Consider the following 18,789-nt stretch of genomic DNA (forward strand, 5'->3'; position numbering starts at 1 on the left):
GAAAAGGAAGACTAGTCTAGAACCTTGGGGAGCCCCAACAACTATGAGCTGATAGAAGGAAGAAGTGAGCGCATGTCTAAATCACAGTGGCAGCCAGATCAAAGGGAAAGCAGGAGGGTGCGGTGGTAGCAAGCAAGGAAACAGTGTTTTCAAAAGGCTCCTGTGGATAACAGAGTTGAATGCTACTGAATGACTAAGATGAAGAGCAAAAAGTGCACAGAATTTGGCAACATGAAGACCAACATCCTGCTCAAAATTAGCTGTGGGTGAGGAAGCTGGACTGGAATGAGTTGAGTGAGTCCGAGAAATTGAGAGAGCAAGTGTCATAATTATTTCAGAAAGTTTGGCTTGCCTAAACTGTCTGTCCTTTGCCCATTTTCCAATTGTGATGTTAATGATTGATGTCATTATATTATATGATCTCTTTTTATGTGTGTGGGATGTACTGATGTATCTCTAGGATATTTATTAAACATTAGCAATATATAGCACATTTTTTAAAGTTCATTTTTTCACCTGTAGTTTAAATTTGTTTATGTTGCTTTTAATACATATTAGCTTTATATATATTTTTTTATTTTATTTTTACTTTTTGGAGACAAAGTCTCGCTCTGTTGCCCAGGCTGGAGTGCAGTGGTGTAATCTCAGCTCACTGCAACCTCTGCCTCGCGGGTTCAAGTGATTCCTGTGCCTCAGCCTCCCAAGTAGCTAGGATTACAGGTGCCTGCCACCACACCCAGCTAATTTTTTTGTATTTTTACTAGAGACAGGGTTTCACTATGCTGGCCAGGCTGGTCTCAAACTCCTGACGTCAGGTGATCCACTCACCTTGGCCTCCCAAAGTGCTGGGATTACAGGCATGAGCCACAGTGCCTGGCCTAGCTTTATATTTTTATATAGTGAAGTTGATTTTTTTCCTTATGACTTCTTCCATTGCTCTTCTACTTAGAAATTGTTTCTCCATATAAAAATTACATGAATATTTACCTCTATATTTCCTAAACATTTATGGCTCCATTAAAACATTTAAAAAATAATTTGGGGATTTATTTTTACATATCAACTTAAGGATTGGCATCTTTTGTTTTAGTGTTCTAATGATGGGGTAGTAAGCAACAAAGCTAGTCTCAGGATGTTCTACTTAATGTTTTAACCAATTGACTCTGCTGCCTCACTGTAGGACAAAAGTCTTACTGATCAAGAAAATGTGAACCCTGAAAATCTGAGACAGGTCTCAGTAATTTAGAAAGTTTATTTTGCCAAGCTCGAGGATGCGCACCTGTGACACAGCCTCAGGAGGTCCCAACAACAAGTGCCCAAGGTGGTCGGAGCACACTTTGGTTTTAAACATTCTAGGGAGGCATGAGACATCAATCAACAGATGCAATATGAATATTGGTTCTATCTGGAAAGGCAGGACAACTCAAAGCAAGGCAGGAAGACCCAAAGCCTGTGGGGGCTTCCGGGTTGTGGGTAGATAAGAAACAAATGGTTCCATTCTTTTGAGTTTCTGATTAGCCTTTCCAAAGGAGGCAATCAGATATGCATTTATCTCAGTGAGCAGAGGGGTGACTTTGAAAGAATGGGAGGCAGATTGGCCCTAAGCAGTTCCTAGCCTGACTTTTCCCTTTAGCTTAGTGATTTAGGGGCCCCAAGATTATTTTTCTTTCACATTTCCCTCCTTTTTTTTTAATACAATTTTTTGGAATAAGTATTTTAGAAGGAAATGAGTCTCTGGTCTCAGGTTTCATCTGCTCGCTCATGGATAGAATGGTTTATTCCTAGGCAGGTAGGTTCCAAGTTGTTAGGCAGGCTCATTTTTAGCAAGTTGTGAAGTCTCATGTCCTATGAAGAGAAAATAGGAGGAGGAAGGAAGAAAAACAACAACAAACAAAAGAACAATTCTGGAATATCAATATTGGCCACATTACTCTGAAGTCCATACATCAGTAGGCAGGTATGAAAGTGGCTTATATATGTAAATAGGTTGCTGTTATTTTCTTCTGACGTTTAAGTTGTCTAGCTTCAGTTTGCAGGGCTTTATGAAAGCATGGCCTGAATTTTAGTGACTCCAAATGAGAAAAACATGGGGAAAAAAGAAGGAAAAAATGGAAAACATTGTTTTGAAGACTTGTAGCCAAGAAAATTTAGAATTTGGTCCAAAATTTAGAAAATAACAAAAATTGAAAAACATTAGGCAAGGCTAAAATCTAACAACAGGTATGCTATAGTTTTTGAAACAATTTTTCTCTCTCCAGTTTCCCATTTTTACCAAAGACAAATCATGGTAGGACTGCTTTGCTTTATTATACTTGGCCTAATCATTTGTGTACAGTTCAACAAGAGTAATTATTTTTTACATAGGCTTTTAAGTTGGCTTTGATGGAACTTTGTTCTATAAAAGGAATCTCAGATAAGACTTTTTTTAAAGGTGAGCTGAGTTGGTTGATCCTCTCCTCTTGAGGTTCTAAGATAAAACCTGGGGCTCTTAGGCCTGTAAGAAAGTTACATTCTTTACTTACCACAGGTCAGGAACCCTGTACAAGAATTGTGTAGACAAGTTTGAGGCCAGTTTTCCCCAGGGACTTTTACTGGCTTTGTAAGTCGAGTTTGATTCCTTAAAGGAAAGCACACCATTCCAGTCAAAGCCTTGGTAAAATAACCAGTTTCTCCAACTGTGTCCTGCTGTAAATGAAAACAGATTCTTATTGCACTTAGGCAACTAACTGTATTGCCGTAAGTTAAGAATACTCACAGTTTCCAAACTCTGGAGAAATCAGGTAGAGAGAAAACAAATATGCCCCACATTTTGTTCATGGGAGTATACTTAACTCAATTATTAAAACCTATTGTAAATAGCTTAAAAGTTTTCTTGACTCTGAAAAACAAAACAAAGGCTCAGCAACGTTTTAAACAAAAAGTTAAAAAGATTACTTCAGACTTCTATTATTAGTTTAGTTGATGCAGTTAATTCCTGGTCTGCTTGATAGTCATACACATTTCAGCTCTCCATGAGTCCTGACGTTTTTCTTCTATTCTGATGTCACAATCTCCAAAGTTATCAGAAACCTGCATTCAAGAGCACCTGTTAGAGTTTTATAGCTGATTATAAAACCACCTTCTAAAAAGGACCAAAACAAGACAACAAGTGTCCATGGATGACAAAAAAGTTTTAGGGCAGCCATAGTTAAAGACACAATTGACAAGGAAATTTGTTACTTCTGTGGCACACAATAATTTAACCTAACAATTATAATTGTTACTGATAATGTCCATTAAGTCATATTGGAATTATAGGAGTTTCCCATAATTTTGGAACACATACCAATAACATATTTATAGAAATACAGCCCTAAGAAAACCAAACACCATTTTATATTTGACAGTGCTTCCTGTATAATTGTTATGCCAACTGAGCCAATTATGTCATTTTTGGACTTTAGGGAACCTATTATCTTAAAGGACTGATTAGGTCAGAAAAAGACATAATTTATTATTTGATTTGGAAAGTTCGTCAAATATCAAAGGTTTAAAACACTTGATATCACAAAATAGGATCACAGATCATTATAAAATAAGTCATTTCATTTAACCAAAGTGATAAAGGATTTTTTTTTAAAAGTGAAATCTTCATTCTTTGAAATAGGAGACTTAATTTTCCAAACAATAAGCCCTAATGAAAACTGCATCAAGCCAATTACATTTGTTTTTCAAAATGTTATAAACAATCTATAAAATTTTAATCCTGACTGTAAGATATAACTTCCATAAGCCTTTTAAAACCTTTATAACCTTCATTAAGGAGTTGGCTAATGCTTCAAGAAATCCTTGTTAATTTGACATAGGGGCCCATATGCTGGCCTTGCATCGGTGTGCCTTTGACACTGATTATTGATTTGTAGAGAAACTGGCCAGGTGCAGTGGGTCATGCCTGTAATCCCAGCACTTTGGGAGGCCGAGGTGGGCAGATCATTTGAGGTCAGGAGTTTGAGACCAGCCTCACCAACATGGTGAAACCCCATCACTACTAAAACACAAAAATGAGCCAGGTGTGGTGGTGGACACTTGTAATCTCAGCTACTTGAGAGGCTGAGGCAGGAGAATTGCTTGAGCCCAGGCAGCGGAGGTTGCAGTGGGCTGAGCTTGCACCACTGCACTCCAGCCTGGTAGACAGAGTGAGACTTTCTCTCAAAAAAAATTATAGAGAAACTGAACTTATTTTATCTCTCAAAATTGGCCCTTACAATCTCACACACCCACCTCTTCCTTGATAGTCCCCAGGCCTTGAGGAGTTGAATAGCTTTAATTTCTGGCCCTGGGTCTCAGGAATGCAGTTTATTTTGATTGGCATTTTCTACAGAGCCTGAAGATAGGGCTTTAGTTGCTGTCAGCATTTAACATTTAACAGGACTTGGTTTCCTTTTTAGACCCAGGAGTCAAAGCCTGTAACTCAATGACACAAGTACTTTAAAAGTGCATAAACAGAGATACACAATGTTAAGAACCTTAAATAAAAAACATTTTTAATCTCAGTTCTTTTTTAGCAAACCAAAACCTAATAATATTATGACAACTTGATCATATAAAAGTTTTTGGTATTTTAAAAAATGTATTTAGAAAACCCCATCATCTCAGCTCAAAATCTCCTTAAGCTGATAAACAACTTCAGCAAAGTCTCAGGATACAAAATCTGTGTGCAAAAATCACGAGCATTGCTATATGCCATTAACAGACAGAGAGACAAATCATGGGGGAACTCCCATTCACAATTGCTACAAAGAGAATAAAATACCTAGGAATCCAACTTACAAGGGATGTGAAGGACCTCTTCAAGGAGAACTACAAACCACTGCTGAATTAAATAAAAGAGGATACAAACAAATGGAAGAATATTCCATGCTTATGACTAGGAAGAATCAATATTGTGAAAATGGCCATACTGCTCAAAGTGATTTATAGATTCAATGCCATCCCCATCAAGCTACCAATAACTTTCTTCACAGAATTGGAAAAAACTACTTTAAAGCTCATATGGAACCAAAAAATAGTCCGCATTGCCAAGAAAATCCAAAACCAAAAGAACAAAGCTGGAGGCATCACGCTACCTGACTTCAAACTATACTACAAGGCTACAGTAACCAAATCAGCATGGTACTGGTACCAAAACAGAGATATAGACCAATGGAACAGAACAGAGACCTCAGAAACAACACCACACATCTGCAACCATCTGATCTTTGACAAACCTGACAAAAACAAGCAACAGGGAAAGGATTCCCTATTTAATAAATGGTGCTGGGAAAACTGGCTAGCCGTATGTAGAAAGCTGAAACTGGATCCCTTCCTGACACCTTATACAAAAATTAATTCAAGATGCATTAAAGACATAAATGTTAGACCTAAAACCATAAAAACTCTAGAAGAAAACCTAGGCAATACCATTCAGGACATAGGCATGGGAAAGGACTTCATGACTAAAACAGCAAAAGCAATGGCAACAAAAGCTAAAATTGACAAATGGGATCTAATTAAACTAAAGAGCTTCTGCACAGCAAAAGAAACTACCATCAGAGTGAACAGGAAACCTACAGAATGGGAGAAAATTTTTGCAATCTACTCATCTGACAAAGGGCTATTACCCAGAATCTACAAATAACTCAAACAAATTTACAAGAAAAAAACAAACAACCCCATCAAAAAGTGGGCAAATGATATGAACAGACACTTCACTAAAGAAGACTTCTATGCAGCCAACAGACACATGAAAAAATGCTCATCATCACTGGTCATCAGAGAAATACAAATCAAAACCACAATGAGATACCATCTCACATCAGTTGGAATGGTGATCATTAAAAAGTCAGGAAACAACAGGTGCTGGAGAGGATGTGGAGAAATAGGAACACTTTTACACAGTTGGTGGGAGTGTAAATTAGTTCAACCATTGTGGAAGACACTGTGGTGATTCCTCAAGGATCTAGAACGAGAAACACCATTTGACCCAGCAATCCCATTACTGGGTATATACCCAAAGGATTATAAATCATGCTACTATAAGACACATGCACACATATATTTATTGTATATATACCCGAAGGATTATAAATCATGCTACTATAAAGACACATGGACACATACATTTATCGTGGCAGTATTCACAATAGCAAAGACTTGGAACCAACTCAAATGTCCGTCAATGATAGACTGGATTAAGAAAATGCGACACATATACACCATGGAATGCTATGCAGCCATAAAAAAGGATGAGTTTGTGTCCTTTGCAGGGACACAGATGAAGCTGGAAACCATCATTCTCAGCAAACTATCACAAGGACAGAAAACCAAACACCGCATGCTCTCACTCATAGGTGGGAATTGAACAATGAGATCACTTGGACACAGGGTGGGGAACGTCACACACAGAGGCCTGATGGAGCGTGGGGGCCTGGGGGAGGGATAGCATTAGGAGAAATACCTAATGTAAATGATGAGTTGATGGGTGCAGCAAACCAACATGACACATGTATACCTATGTATCAAACCTACACATTGTGCACATGTACCCTAGAACTTAAAGTATAATTAAAATAAAATAAAATAAAATCCTTTTGTTATGTCTTACACAGACCATTCATGACATGCTTGGATTTTCTGGTTTGACCTGAGCATCCCTGTTTCTTAAACAGCCAGTCATTTTACTCTAGGACTAAATTTACCATACAAGAGTCTTTCTCCTATGAAATTATTTCTCTTCAAGCTTTCTTACAAAGACACTCCCTCTTTATTTTTATAACTTATTTTTTACATCTCTCTTGTTTCCTGTTACCTTGTTTTATATATGACCTTTAAATAAGCTTTGAATTAGACAAAAATTGTTCTTCTCTTTTAAAATAACGCACCTTTTCTTTAAGAAAGAATGTTTTCCTACAAATATATTTTTATTGGAAAATACCCAAATAATGAAATATCTATTGTTTAATTTAACTTTAGATTCTAAATTATGACAGGTTTGTCTACAAGTATTTATCCCGTTACATTTACCTAATCATTTTATTTTAATTGTTTACCTGGATTATTTATGAAAACTGTAATAATCATCATTTAAAGTTCTGGAACCACCATTGTAAGATTATAGCTGAGACAGTGAAAAAGATTGAACTTCACTGACTCCATCTTGCTTTTAACCTCCTTTTAAGTTTGTCTTTGTTTATTCCTGGGCATAAGCTGAACTAACTTTGGGAGGAACTTAGTTTATAATTTAGCTTTGAAACAAAGACAATAACAGTCCTTTGCCAAAACAAACCTCACTGCCTGTGGACTAGACTGCCTAAAGTCACAAGATCAGAAGTTATAGTAATCTTACTAAATTCAAAATGTAGCTATTTTTATTAAACCAACATCATTGTCAAATTATTAAATATTACACAAGTAAAGATCATTCCGTTTTTGGCTGGGTTTATAGTTCTGTAACCCCTATGTCAAATTTTGTCACCTTATAGTATTTGGTAGGGATAAGCATAAAATTACTTGATTAATAAATGCAAACAAATATGTATGCTGGCAATTCTTAAAACATTTCTAGTATTATTTTACCAATAATTTTAAAGTTAGCTTACTTATTAAAGGTTTTACTTAAGTGACATAAAGTTGAAAACACATTTGACTAGTCTTTTCTCTTGTCCTGATAAAGTATTGATTCAAGTGCTTTTATTTTTCTTTAAACCAATTAATTAGAGCTCTTTTATATATTTTCAGTAGTGAAACACTGTGTCCACAACACATAAATACATAGAGGTATTAGGGATGCTGAAAGAAGTACATCTTATAGATTCATAAAAACCCTTGGGTTTTTTTTTCCTATCTTAGACATTCAGATTCTTGATAACCTGTTTCACAACCCTAGGCAGTTATCAGCTAAATAGCTTTAAGTTTACATATTAAAGGAAGCAACTCAGGTGAAAAATCTAGTAGCAAAACTTACATTATAAGGTATGGAGAATAAAAGTCTGGTATGCTAGAGGAAGATTAACAATGGATGTCAAATAAAACATAAAATTATAAAAATCTATTATAGGATTGTATAAGGAGACTAATTTTATTTACATAGGGACTACCTATCTTTCAACTGGATCTCTGAGCTTTGGGCAGAGCCCACACTGAATCCTGGCTTTCCAAAAATGGAGGATTATCCTGAGGCTAGCCCATGGGATGTTTTTACAGTGCACTTAATTTTTTTTTAAAATAAAGACATTTCTAAGTGTCTAAATACATTCTTCTTTACAAACCCAAGAGCATTCTCTGTTGTAGTAATTATTTTAGACAATAAATCAGGTGACAGAATACAAAATCAAGCAGTCTAAAAGCTGAAACAAACTTGTCTGTTTACACTCTTGTGGTTCCATAAGGAAAAACAGGTTTCTCCCCCAAAGGGAGTCTGGCACCTTCTCTGTTTTCGTTAAAGAACCCTGGGCTATTATATACTATTTGAGGTCTCTCATGCAGCAGAGGGTTCAAGAGAAAGGAGAGACAGCAGAAGTAAATGAAGAAAACAGGATTCAGTCAACCGTGAAGAAAAAAACTTTTGCTAAAAAAAGGACAAGGTCCTAGGGGACAAAACAAACAAACAAACATACAAAAACAAAAACAAAAAAACAACCAAAAACACGAAGGCCTTTTAAATACAAACACACACACATACACATATACACATACATCTTCAATGTTAGCTTTTAATTAAGCTTACTTTAATCATTGAGCTCCTTAAGAAAAACTTTTTAAATCTTATTACCATATTTTAGCTAGGACAAATTACAATTATTTCAGAAGTACCAAGTATCAAACCAGAATGGGCTTTATTTAAGAAACAAAACCCAGGCTGTCATGGTGGAAAAAAGAAGGCAGGACCTTAGCTATCAAACTGCAGTGTAGGGTGACAGCCATTGCTTTCAGTTTGGCCTGGATAGCAAAAAGATGGCCTTGTTATGTAAATAAAGACTCTTAAGTAGTCAAAGTAAAAAAATCTTTCCTTTTTTTATTTTTCCTTTGGCTGTTTTTCTCCCCCTATCATACCACTTTTTTAGTGGGAACATAGCCACTTCAGAGGCCTTGTTCCCCATAATTCTGGAAATTTCCTTTTGATTTGATCAAGTCAGATAGAGTTGATCAAACCCAATGGGAAAAAGACTGAAACAATAACAAAAACAGAAACAACAATAAGAAAACAGTTAAACAAAACAAATGATGGCACAACTTATACGGTCACTGAGTGCTCTAATGGCAAAGAGAAATTAATGCCAGCTGGAACTGGGTATTAATCTTTTTTTTTTTTTTTTTTTTTTTTGAGACGTAGTTTTGCACTTCTTGCCCAGGCTGGAGTGCAATAGCGCGATCTCAGCTCACTGCAACCTCTGCCTCCCGGGTTCAAGCTATTCTCCTGCCTCAGCCTCCCGGCTGGGACTACAGGCACACACCACCACACCCAGCTAATCTTTTGGTATTTTTTAGTAGAGACAGGGTTTCACCATGTTGTCCAGTCTGGTCTCGAACCCCTGACTTCAGATGATCCCTCTGCCTCGGCCTCCCAAAGTGCTGGGATTACAGGCATGAGCCACTACGCCTGGCCTGGATGTAAATCTTAACTTTAGCCAAGACAAATGCTAATTCAGTTCCTTCCCTAGGGATGGGTCTCAGGCTGTGGACTGCTCTCTACCATCCTAACAAGCAGGAAAAGAAAAAAGCAAACACCTCATCTTCCCTGTTGGAAGCAAGCTCAAACTCCATAAAAGTTACCTGCCTTCCATCATCATGGAAACAGGAAATCTTGCCTTCCTTGTTGAAAGCAAGTAAAACTAAACTCCAAAAAAAAAAAAAAAAAAAAAAAAAAAAAGGAGAGAGAGAGAGAGGAGTTGTACAGCAAAATAAACTTTAGATCTTGACCAAATTTTGGGAGATCAGGGACTCTCTGGAGGGGGTGCTCTCAGACCTCAGCAAATTGGCCTATTGGTTTGAGCCATAAAGTTAGCTCATGCTGGTACCAAGCACCAATAGGAGATTTGTCAAAGGTCAGGGGCATCTCCGCTCAGAATCCCTTCATGGTTGCCAAAATGTGAACCCCCAAAACCTGAGGCAGGTCTCAGTTAATCTAGAAAGTTTATTTTGCTAAGGCTGAGGATTCATGCCCATGACACAGCCTCAGGAGGTCCTGACGACGTGTGCCGAAGGTGGTAAGAGCACAGTTTGGTTTTATACATTCAAGGAGACATGAGACATCAATCAACATATGCAAGATGAACATTGGTTCGATTTGAAAAGGCAGAACAACTCAAAGCAAAGGGGGGAAAACCCAAAGTGGGCAGGGGGCTTCCAGGTCATGGGTAGTTAAGAGACAAATGGTTGCATTCTTTTGAGTTTCTGATTAGCCTCTCCAAAGGAGGCAATCAGATATGCATTTATCTCAGTGAGCAGAGGGGTGACTTTGAAAGAATAGGCAACAGGTTGGCCCTAAGCAGTTCCCAGCTTGACTTTTCCCTTTAGCTTAGTGATTTGGGGGCCCCAAGTTTTATTTTCCTTTCACAAAGAAAACATATCAATTCAACGTGAGATTCATTTAGTTAGTAGTTTATAAACATTCTGCCTCTATGCTAACATTGCACAGTCCTTTTATATTGTGAATTTTTTCATTCTGTATTCTCAGCTTCCTGTGCTTCCCAGAATTCCATCATCTGACCGCCATCCTAGAAGGCATTCTCATGAGGACCAGGAATTCCGATGCCGATCATCTGATTGTCTTCCTAGAAGGCATTCTCATGAGGACCAAGAATTTCGATGCCGTAGCCACGTGCGGGATTACGGAAAATACTCAGAGGATGGGTCATTCAAGGAGCCACTGGAATCAAAAGGCAGATCCCATTCCAAAACTGAGAAATTTTCGGAGTCCTTTGAACGACAGCTGTGCTTTAGAACCAAACGTTCGGCCTCTTTGGTATGTAGCAGAGCTACTGAATATTTAAGCCACTTTAGAAAAGGAAACCCAAAGGTTTTGTCCTCTTTAACATTGAGGGGAACAAATGTAACTTCTTCATTTACAGCTTAGTAATAAGATCTTTGAAAAATGACATTCAGTTTAACACAACCCAGATTGAATTTTTAAAAATTATTATTTACAATTGAAGACATCTGGTATAGGAAGAGTTCCCGGAACATTTTTCTTACCAAAGTCTTCTAGTTTTTCTTTTTTTTTTTCTTCGAGATAGGGTCTCACTCTGTTAGCCAGGCTGGAGTGCAGTGGCCTGATCATAGCTCACTGCAGCCTCGAATTCCTGGTCTCAAGTGTTCCTCCCACCTCAGCCTCTTGAGTAGCTGGGACTACAGGCATGTGCCACCACGACTGACTAAATTTTAAACTTTTTTTTTCTAGAGACAGGGTCTTGTTATGTTGCCCAGGCTGGTTTCAAACTTCTGGGCTCAAGCAGTGCTCCTGCCTCAGCCTCCCAAAGTGCTAGGATTCCACGTGTGAGTCACCACACTCAGCCCCCTAGTTTCTTGAGCCTACTTTCATCAACCTTATTATAAATAATTGTAACTCATTCTCCTTTTACAATTTGGGGGGAAAAAAACTGCCCCTGTGGCTTCTCTCCTTTCATAGTTAATCCTCTAGCAAATAGTCCATGATGGTGTTTTGTTCTCCTATACTAAAAAAACACAAGAATGACCAAACACTATCTAGTAAGTATCCAGGAATAGGAGTGGGCTAGGTGCTCACGGTGACATCATGGGAGTCTCAGTAAAGTAAAAGGAAGAGACAGACATGAAATGGGGGAAGTATAGAAATATAGCAACTCCAATACTCATGATGCTAAACTTGATAAATAAAGTAATAAACTAAAGATCAAATAAAGTAATAAACTAAAGATCAATTAATGTTTCAACTCTGTAGCATGCTCACTGACTGGCCTTGAGCAAAATGCTTCTTTTTTGTAGGTCTTTGGTTTTTTGTTTAATTTTGCAAAACCGGAATAATAATGGGTTGTTGCCATGTAGTAGACAAAACAAATAACTGAACCTAAGCGTAATGACTCCTGGTTCTGGAGCTAGACTCTGTGAGTCCACTGGTGAAGATACTTGGGTGCTTTGTGTTTCATTGTCCATCTGAGCACAGTGCTGTCTATCTAGAAGATTAACTGTTGAGACTGTCACTGTGCATCTTTGCCTTGCAGGTGACACCTTACTTTTGCTCAGAGTGACCCTGTATCCCTATGGTTTCCCTTCAGTAGGCTGCTTTCTCCACCTGATCAGAAGAGGAACAAGGAAGGGAGAATAGTGGACAGCTGTCGTTTTACTGTATCTAAACCTTATTATTAAGAATTCTTATAATCCCAGCACTTTGGAAGGTTGAGGCCAGGAATTTGAGACCAGCCTGGGCAACATAGTGAAATCCTGTCTCTACGAAAATTAAAAAAAAAAACAAAACTGCCAGCCATGGTGGCCTGTACCTGTATTCCTGACTGCTTGGGAGGCTGAGGTGGGAGGATCTCTTGCACCCAAGTTTGACACTGCAGTCAGCTGTGATTGGAGCCATTGTACTCCAGCCTGGGCAACAGAGCAAGACTCTCAAGAAAAACAAAAAAAAGAATTTCTGTTTTGCTTTTTTTAAAAAAAAACTGTTTGTTTTCATATTGTCTCAGGCTTAGAGAAATGTTGCAAGAATAGGACAAAGAATTCCCATACACCCTTCACCTAGATTACCTCCAAATGTTAACATGTTCATATTTGCCTGCACTATCTCTCCTCTTCCCATCTCCAAACACAGGCACAAGAACTTTCTCTGACATAAACACAATACAATAATTAAATTCAGGAAATTAATACTGATATAATATTGTTATCTCTAATTCATAAACCTTATTTATATTTTTTGCCAGTTGTCCCAATAATATTCTTTATAGTGAAATTTGAAATCATGTGTTGCTACCAATGTTCATGTTCCTGTGGTCTGTTTTACCCTGGAGCACTTTCTCAGTCTTTCCTTGTCTTTCACGACATTAGCTAATATTATTATTATAAGCCCTAGAAGTGTATAAAGTCATTTTGCTTAAAAAAATCTTCATCGTATTATCTCTAAAATATAAAATATGCTTGTTGCATTCATTTTCCATGTTCTTCCTTTTGAGTTCCAAGATACTTAGGGAAGAATTTTCCACTTTTTAAACTCGAAACTCTTTTTCATGGTTATATATAATGAGTAGAAACCTGTTAGGAATTTATAAAAATTTTTAAATTTGCACATTATATAACTAATTTTAATTTCAGTATTTTATATCAGTTTTTAAAGAGTACTTTATAAAGTCTTAATGCAAAATTTGAAATTCAGAACATATACAGATACACTTCAACTTTTCCCTATTTGATAATCTACACACTTTCCTAAGGCTAACTACATTAAAAAGTGTTATTTTTCAGCAAATTTAAAAATGATTTATATCGTCTTTTGTTTGGGGACCAAATGTATACTAATACCTAGATTTAAATTTTACATATTTTGACATCAAAAAGAACCAGAAACTGTTTCTGTGTCCTGATCATGAAAAGCAATGTTAAATTCTTTCATTTTGATATTTAAAAATTCAGTCGGCTTATTTTGATAATTTTCACATTTAGCGTCTAAGTGATGTGATAAAATGTATTTCCAAGCATTATTTACAAGCATTTCTCGGATGGTCTTTAATCATCACTCTATTTTCTCTTTCTTATACCATTTTGATAAGAGACCTTAATGACTGCATTAACATTGTAGAGTGGCTGACACCACTGTGTTAAACAGATAGGTGCCTCAATAACTTTCAGCCAGCACGGCTGAGCACGCATGACCTTGCTCATGTGACCACCACTCACCACTGCTTAACTTCACCTGATAAACACTAAGGGGTTTCCCAACACTTCTAGTTTGAATAGGAAAGGAGTAATGGTTTTGCTTGTTTATTTTTTAAAATAGAAGCATAAATAGATACCGTGGCCACATTTATTAATGCCATCGTTTTGATAATTCCTTTGAAAGGCACCCTCTGGCCATACAAACTAAAGAAGCAACCCCCCACCCTCCAGTAGGTCCCTATCACTCTGTTTACAGTTATCATTGCACTTATCACTGTGGATTATTTTTTCACTTCCTTTTAGGCTTATTGATAACTGTCTGTATCCCTCCACCTAGGTGTAATATCTAGGAAGTAGGTCTATTTAGTGTTATATCTCCTGATCCTACAACAACAGTATATGTTCAGTTAATCAGTGAATAATGTGGAATCCTGGGGACACATGTTGGGGATTGTTAATCTGGTTGGGTGTCATTCCTTAACACTTCATTCTTCCCACAGTCCTCACATTGAAATTTAGTGAAAACTCTACTATTAATGTAATTTAAGGGACTGAACACAGAGCGCTAAGAATCATTCCATGTGTGATCTCACTTGGCACTTTCCTTTTCAAAAAGCACCAGGGGACTGTTAATTTCATCATGCCATGAAATCATGCCCCTCAGTATGTTCAGAGGCAAAGAGTCACAGGCGTGTGCGGGTTATACTTCCTTCCCAGACCATCTGCTGATGCCCAATCCCCTCTGTTTTCTTTGTGACCAAAACCTTTAGCAACATCCTTAGGTTTATGCTAATGTATTTCTGGAAACCAAGAGGTGGAAGTCTGCTAAACCATCAAGGCTTTCTCTGTGTCTGATTATTAAGAGAAATGTGGAGTGTTGTCAGCTGTTTGCGCATTTTTACCTGTTTCTGCTCTTTCCCTTTCAGGGACCTGAAAGCAGAAAGGAGAGAAATGAAACAGAATGCCTGAGGGTGGAGATAAAATCCCGAAAGAAAGCAGAGGAAGAAAGGAGCTCTAGGAAAGAAGAACATGGAGAAGCACACATGGCTCCCCTGTTTGAAAAAGGGCCTGAATAATACTCTGCTTCCGCCTCATGACATCAGATGCTAGTTTTGGTTTTTTTCTTTGAGCCCTAATTCACCATTTCAGGATGTGGATGGGGGCAGGGTTGGGGGTAAAAACAGCTATAAAAAGCAACTGCAGATGCTGAGTGACTGCAGTGGGCAGGGTATGTAGCTGCTCCAAGATGACTTGCATCATACCCCAATTACTGCTGGCATCTTAGTTGAGAGTATATTCTGCTTGGTTGCCTTTTTATGGGAATAAAGAGAATAAAAGGTATTTTAATAGAATAAAGAAAAATTTGAAAACGTAATACAAGGTATTTAAAGAGCCACCCACGTAGCTTCACCAACCCTTCTTACACATCAACTCACAAATCATCTTAAATAAAAGTCATTGGTATGACTCTTGAGTTTACTTTCTTGTCAGAAGTAATTATGTAAGTATGTCTAATGGCCATCATTTAAGGAGAACTGGTAATTAACCTGCCAAGTACTATGCTGGATGCTTTAATGCATTATGTAAAATAAGCTTCACTACTCTGAGGTGGGACCTTGTGTTAGTCAGGATTCTCCGGAGAGAAAGAACCAATAGGATAGAGATAAAGATAGATAGATAGATAGATGGATAGATATATAGATAGATAGATAGATAGATGGATAGATATATAGATAGATAGATAGATGATAGATAGAGGTAGAGATAAATAGGGATAGAGATATATGAGAGGGAATTTATTAGGGGAATTGGCTTACATGATTATGGAGGCAGAGAAATCCCAACATAAACTGTCTCCAAGCCGGAGAACCAAGGAAGCCAGTAGTGTGGCTCAGTTCAAGTTCAAAAGCCTCAGAACCGGGGAAGCCAGTAGGGTGGCTTAGCCCAAGTTTGAAAGCCTCAGAACCAGGGAAGCTGATGATATCACTTTCAGTCCTAGGTTGAAGGTAGGGTAGGGGAAAGTCACTGGTGCAAGTCCCTGGCTCCAAAGGCCACACAGAACCTGTAGTTCTAATATCCAAGGCAGGAAAAAAGGGCATCCTAGCTTTGAGGGAGAGAGGGGAGAGAGAGAGAGAGAAAATTCCCCTTTCCTCTGCCTTTTTTGTCTATCCAGGTCTTCAACCAATTGGATAGTGCCTGCCCACATTGGGTGAGGAGGATCTTCCTTATTCAGTCCACTGATTCAAATGCCGATCTTTTCCAGAATCACTTTAACAGACATATCTGTGCAGAAAGAAATAGTGCTTTACCAGCTGTCTGGGTGCCCCTTAATCAAGTCAAGCTGGCACCTAACATTAACCATCACAGACCTATTTTTTTCTTCACTTTCTACATGAGGAAACAAATTTTAGAGAGTTCTGTAGCTTGCTGGCAGAGTTAGGTGGCAGAGTTAGGGCCAGAGACAAGTTCATTCTGATGCCAGAGCTTATGGTCCTCACGTGAGGCAGGATGTTCATTTTCCTCTAGTAGCAGGTTCTGAGACAGTCTGTATGTGATGTTCATGTGAATGAGTGGATGTGAGCAAGAACAGCAGGAGCGGGGTAGGTTGCAGTTTTGATTACTTGGGTGAAGACTGATTCTCTGAGGTCAGATTTATGCACTGGGTTTTAACTTTGTGGAACCATACTCTATCAGTAATTGTTTTCCCCTGAAAGCAAAGACACTGGAGTTCTCTAATGCTTTCTCTGTTTATTCCTCATCTGTCTTAGACCTTCAAATGCCCAAGGGCAGCTACATACTCCGTTTTGTGAAGAGGAAAATCCCCCAAAAGTACTACTCATAACTAATACTGTAATTGATTGCTTGTGCAAGCACTGACTTTGACTTAGTAGAAATAAAAAGGAAAAGGGGTGTGTTAGTTCGTTCTCACACTGCTATGAAGAACTACCCAAGACTGGGTAACTTATAAAGAAAAGAGGTTTGACTCACAGTTCTGCATGGCTGGGAAGGCCTCAGAAAACTTACAATCATGACAGAAGGTGAAGGGGAAGCAAAGACCTTTCTTCACATGGTATTAGGAAAGAGAGAGCTAGCAGGAACAGGAAAAACTGCTTTATAAAATCATCAGATTGCATGAGAGCTCATTATCATAAGAACAGCTCCAACCCCACGTTTCCCTTCTGCACTGCCCTAGCAGAGGTTCTCCATGAGGGCTTCACCTCTACAGCACACCTCTGCCTGCACATCCAGGTGTTTCCATACATCTTCTGAAATCTAGGCAGAGGTTCCCAAACCTCAATTCTTGTCTTCTGTGCACCCGCAGTACCAATCCCACATGGAAGCTGCCAAGAGTTGGGGCTTGCCCCTTCTGAAGCAACAGCCTGAGCTGTACCTTGGTCCCTTTTAGCCACGACTGGAGTGGCCGGGACACAGGGCACCAAATCCAAGGCTGCACACATCAGGGGAGCCCTGGACCTGGCCCAGGAAACCATTTTTCCCTCTTAGGCCTCTGGGTCTGTGATGGGAGGGTCTGCTGTGAAAGTCTCTGACATGCCTGGGAGACATTTTCCCCATCGTCTTGGTAATTAACATTCTGTTCCTTGTTACTTTTGCAAATTTCTCTAGCCAACTTGAATTTCTCCCCAGGAAATGGATTTTTCTTTTTTATCATATCGTCAGGCTACATATTTTCCAAACGTTTATGCTCTACTTCCCTTTTAAACATAAGTTCCAATTTCAGATACTCTCTCTCAAGTTCAAAGTTCCACAGATCTCTAGGGCAGGGGCAAAATGCCACCAGTTGCTCTGCTAAAGCATAGCAAAAGTGACCTTTGCTCCAATTTCCAAGAAGTTCTGCATCTCCATCTGAGACCACCTCAGCCTGGACTTCATTGTCTACATTACTAACAGCATTTTGGTCAAAACCATCTGACAAGTTTCTATTAAGTTCCAAACTTTCCCACATTTTCCTGTCTTCTTCTGAGCCCTCCAAACTGTTCCAACCTCTGTCAGTTACCCAGTTTCAAAGTCACTTCCACATTTTCTGGTTCCTGTATCCCAGTACCCCACTCTGCAGTACCAGTTTCCTGTATTCGTTCATTCTCACACTGTTATAAAGAGCTGCCTGAGGCCAGATGCAGTGGCTCATGCCTGTAATCCCAGCACTTTGGGAGGCCAAGGCAGGTGGATCACCTGAAGTCAGGAGTTTGAGACCAGCCTGGCCAACAAGGTGAAACTCCATCTCTAATAAAAATACAAAAAATTAGCCAGGCATGGTGGTAGGTGCTGTAGTCCCAGCTATTCGAGAGGCTGAGTCAGGATAATTGCTTATACCTGGGAGGTGGAGGTTGCAGTGGGCTGAGATTGCACCACTGCACTCCAGCCTGGGAGACAGAGCAAGATTCCACTGGAAAAAAAAAAAAAAAAGAACTGCCTAAGACTTGGTAATTTATATAGAAAAGAGGTTTAATCAACTCACAGTTCCACATGGCTGGGGAGGGTTCAAGAAACTTACAATCATGGCAGAAGCTCAAGGGGAAGCAAGGACCTTCTTCACATGGCGGCAGGAAAGAGAGCGCTTGCAAGAGCAGGGAAAATTGCTCTATAAAACCATCAAATCTTGTGAGAACTCATTCACTATCATGAGAACAGCACTGGGGAAAACTTCCCCCATGATCCAATCATCTTCTGCATGCAAACACTGCTCACTGTAGCCTCAACCTCCCAGGCTCAAGTGATCCTCCCACCCTAGCTGCCCTAGTAGCTGGGACCACAGTCACACACTGCCACAGCCAGCTAATTTAAAAAAAATTACTTGTAAGGGTTGCGGAGAGGTTTCCCCATGTTGCCCAGGTTGTTTTGAAACTCCTGGGTTCAAGAGATCTTCCTGCTTTGGCCTCTCCAACGTGCTGGGATTACAGG

The 18,789-nt window shown here is 38.9% G+C and overlaps 1 protein-coding gene across 2 annotated transcripts in view; it reads left to right on the forward strand.

The window, feature by feature from the left end:
- LNP1 (leukemia NUP98 fusion partner 1) overlaps nt 1-15,339 on the forward strand; it is a 51,142-nt gene extending 35,803 nt beyond the window's left edge. The window contains exons 3-4 of one of the 2 annotated variants that reach the window (XM_007986056.3): nt 10,694-10,981; nt 14,796-15,339. In XM_007986056.3, coding sequence (XP_007984247.2) covers nt 10,694-10,981; nt 14,796-14,945 — 438 coding nt within the window. In that variant the 3' untranslated portion in view covers nt 14,946-15,339. The remainder of the gene's footprint in view (nt 1-10,693; nt 10,982-14,795) is intronic. The other variant, XM_007986055.3, reaches the window with a different exon arrangement.
- The last annotated feature ends 3,450 nt before the right edge of the window (nt 15,340-18,789 follow it).

This window comes from Chlorocebus sabaeus, chromosome 22 (genome assembly GCF_047675955.1).
Source record: "Chlorocebus sabaeus isolate Y175 chromosome 22, mChlSab1.0.hap1, whole genome shotgun sequence".
Classification (NCBI taxonomy): domain Eukaryota; kingdom Metazoa; phylum Chordata; class Mammalia; order Primates; family Cercopithecidae; genus Chlorocebus; species Chlorocebus sabaeus.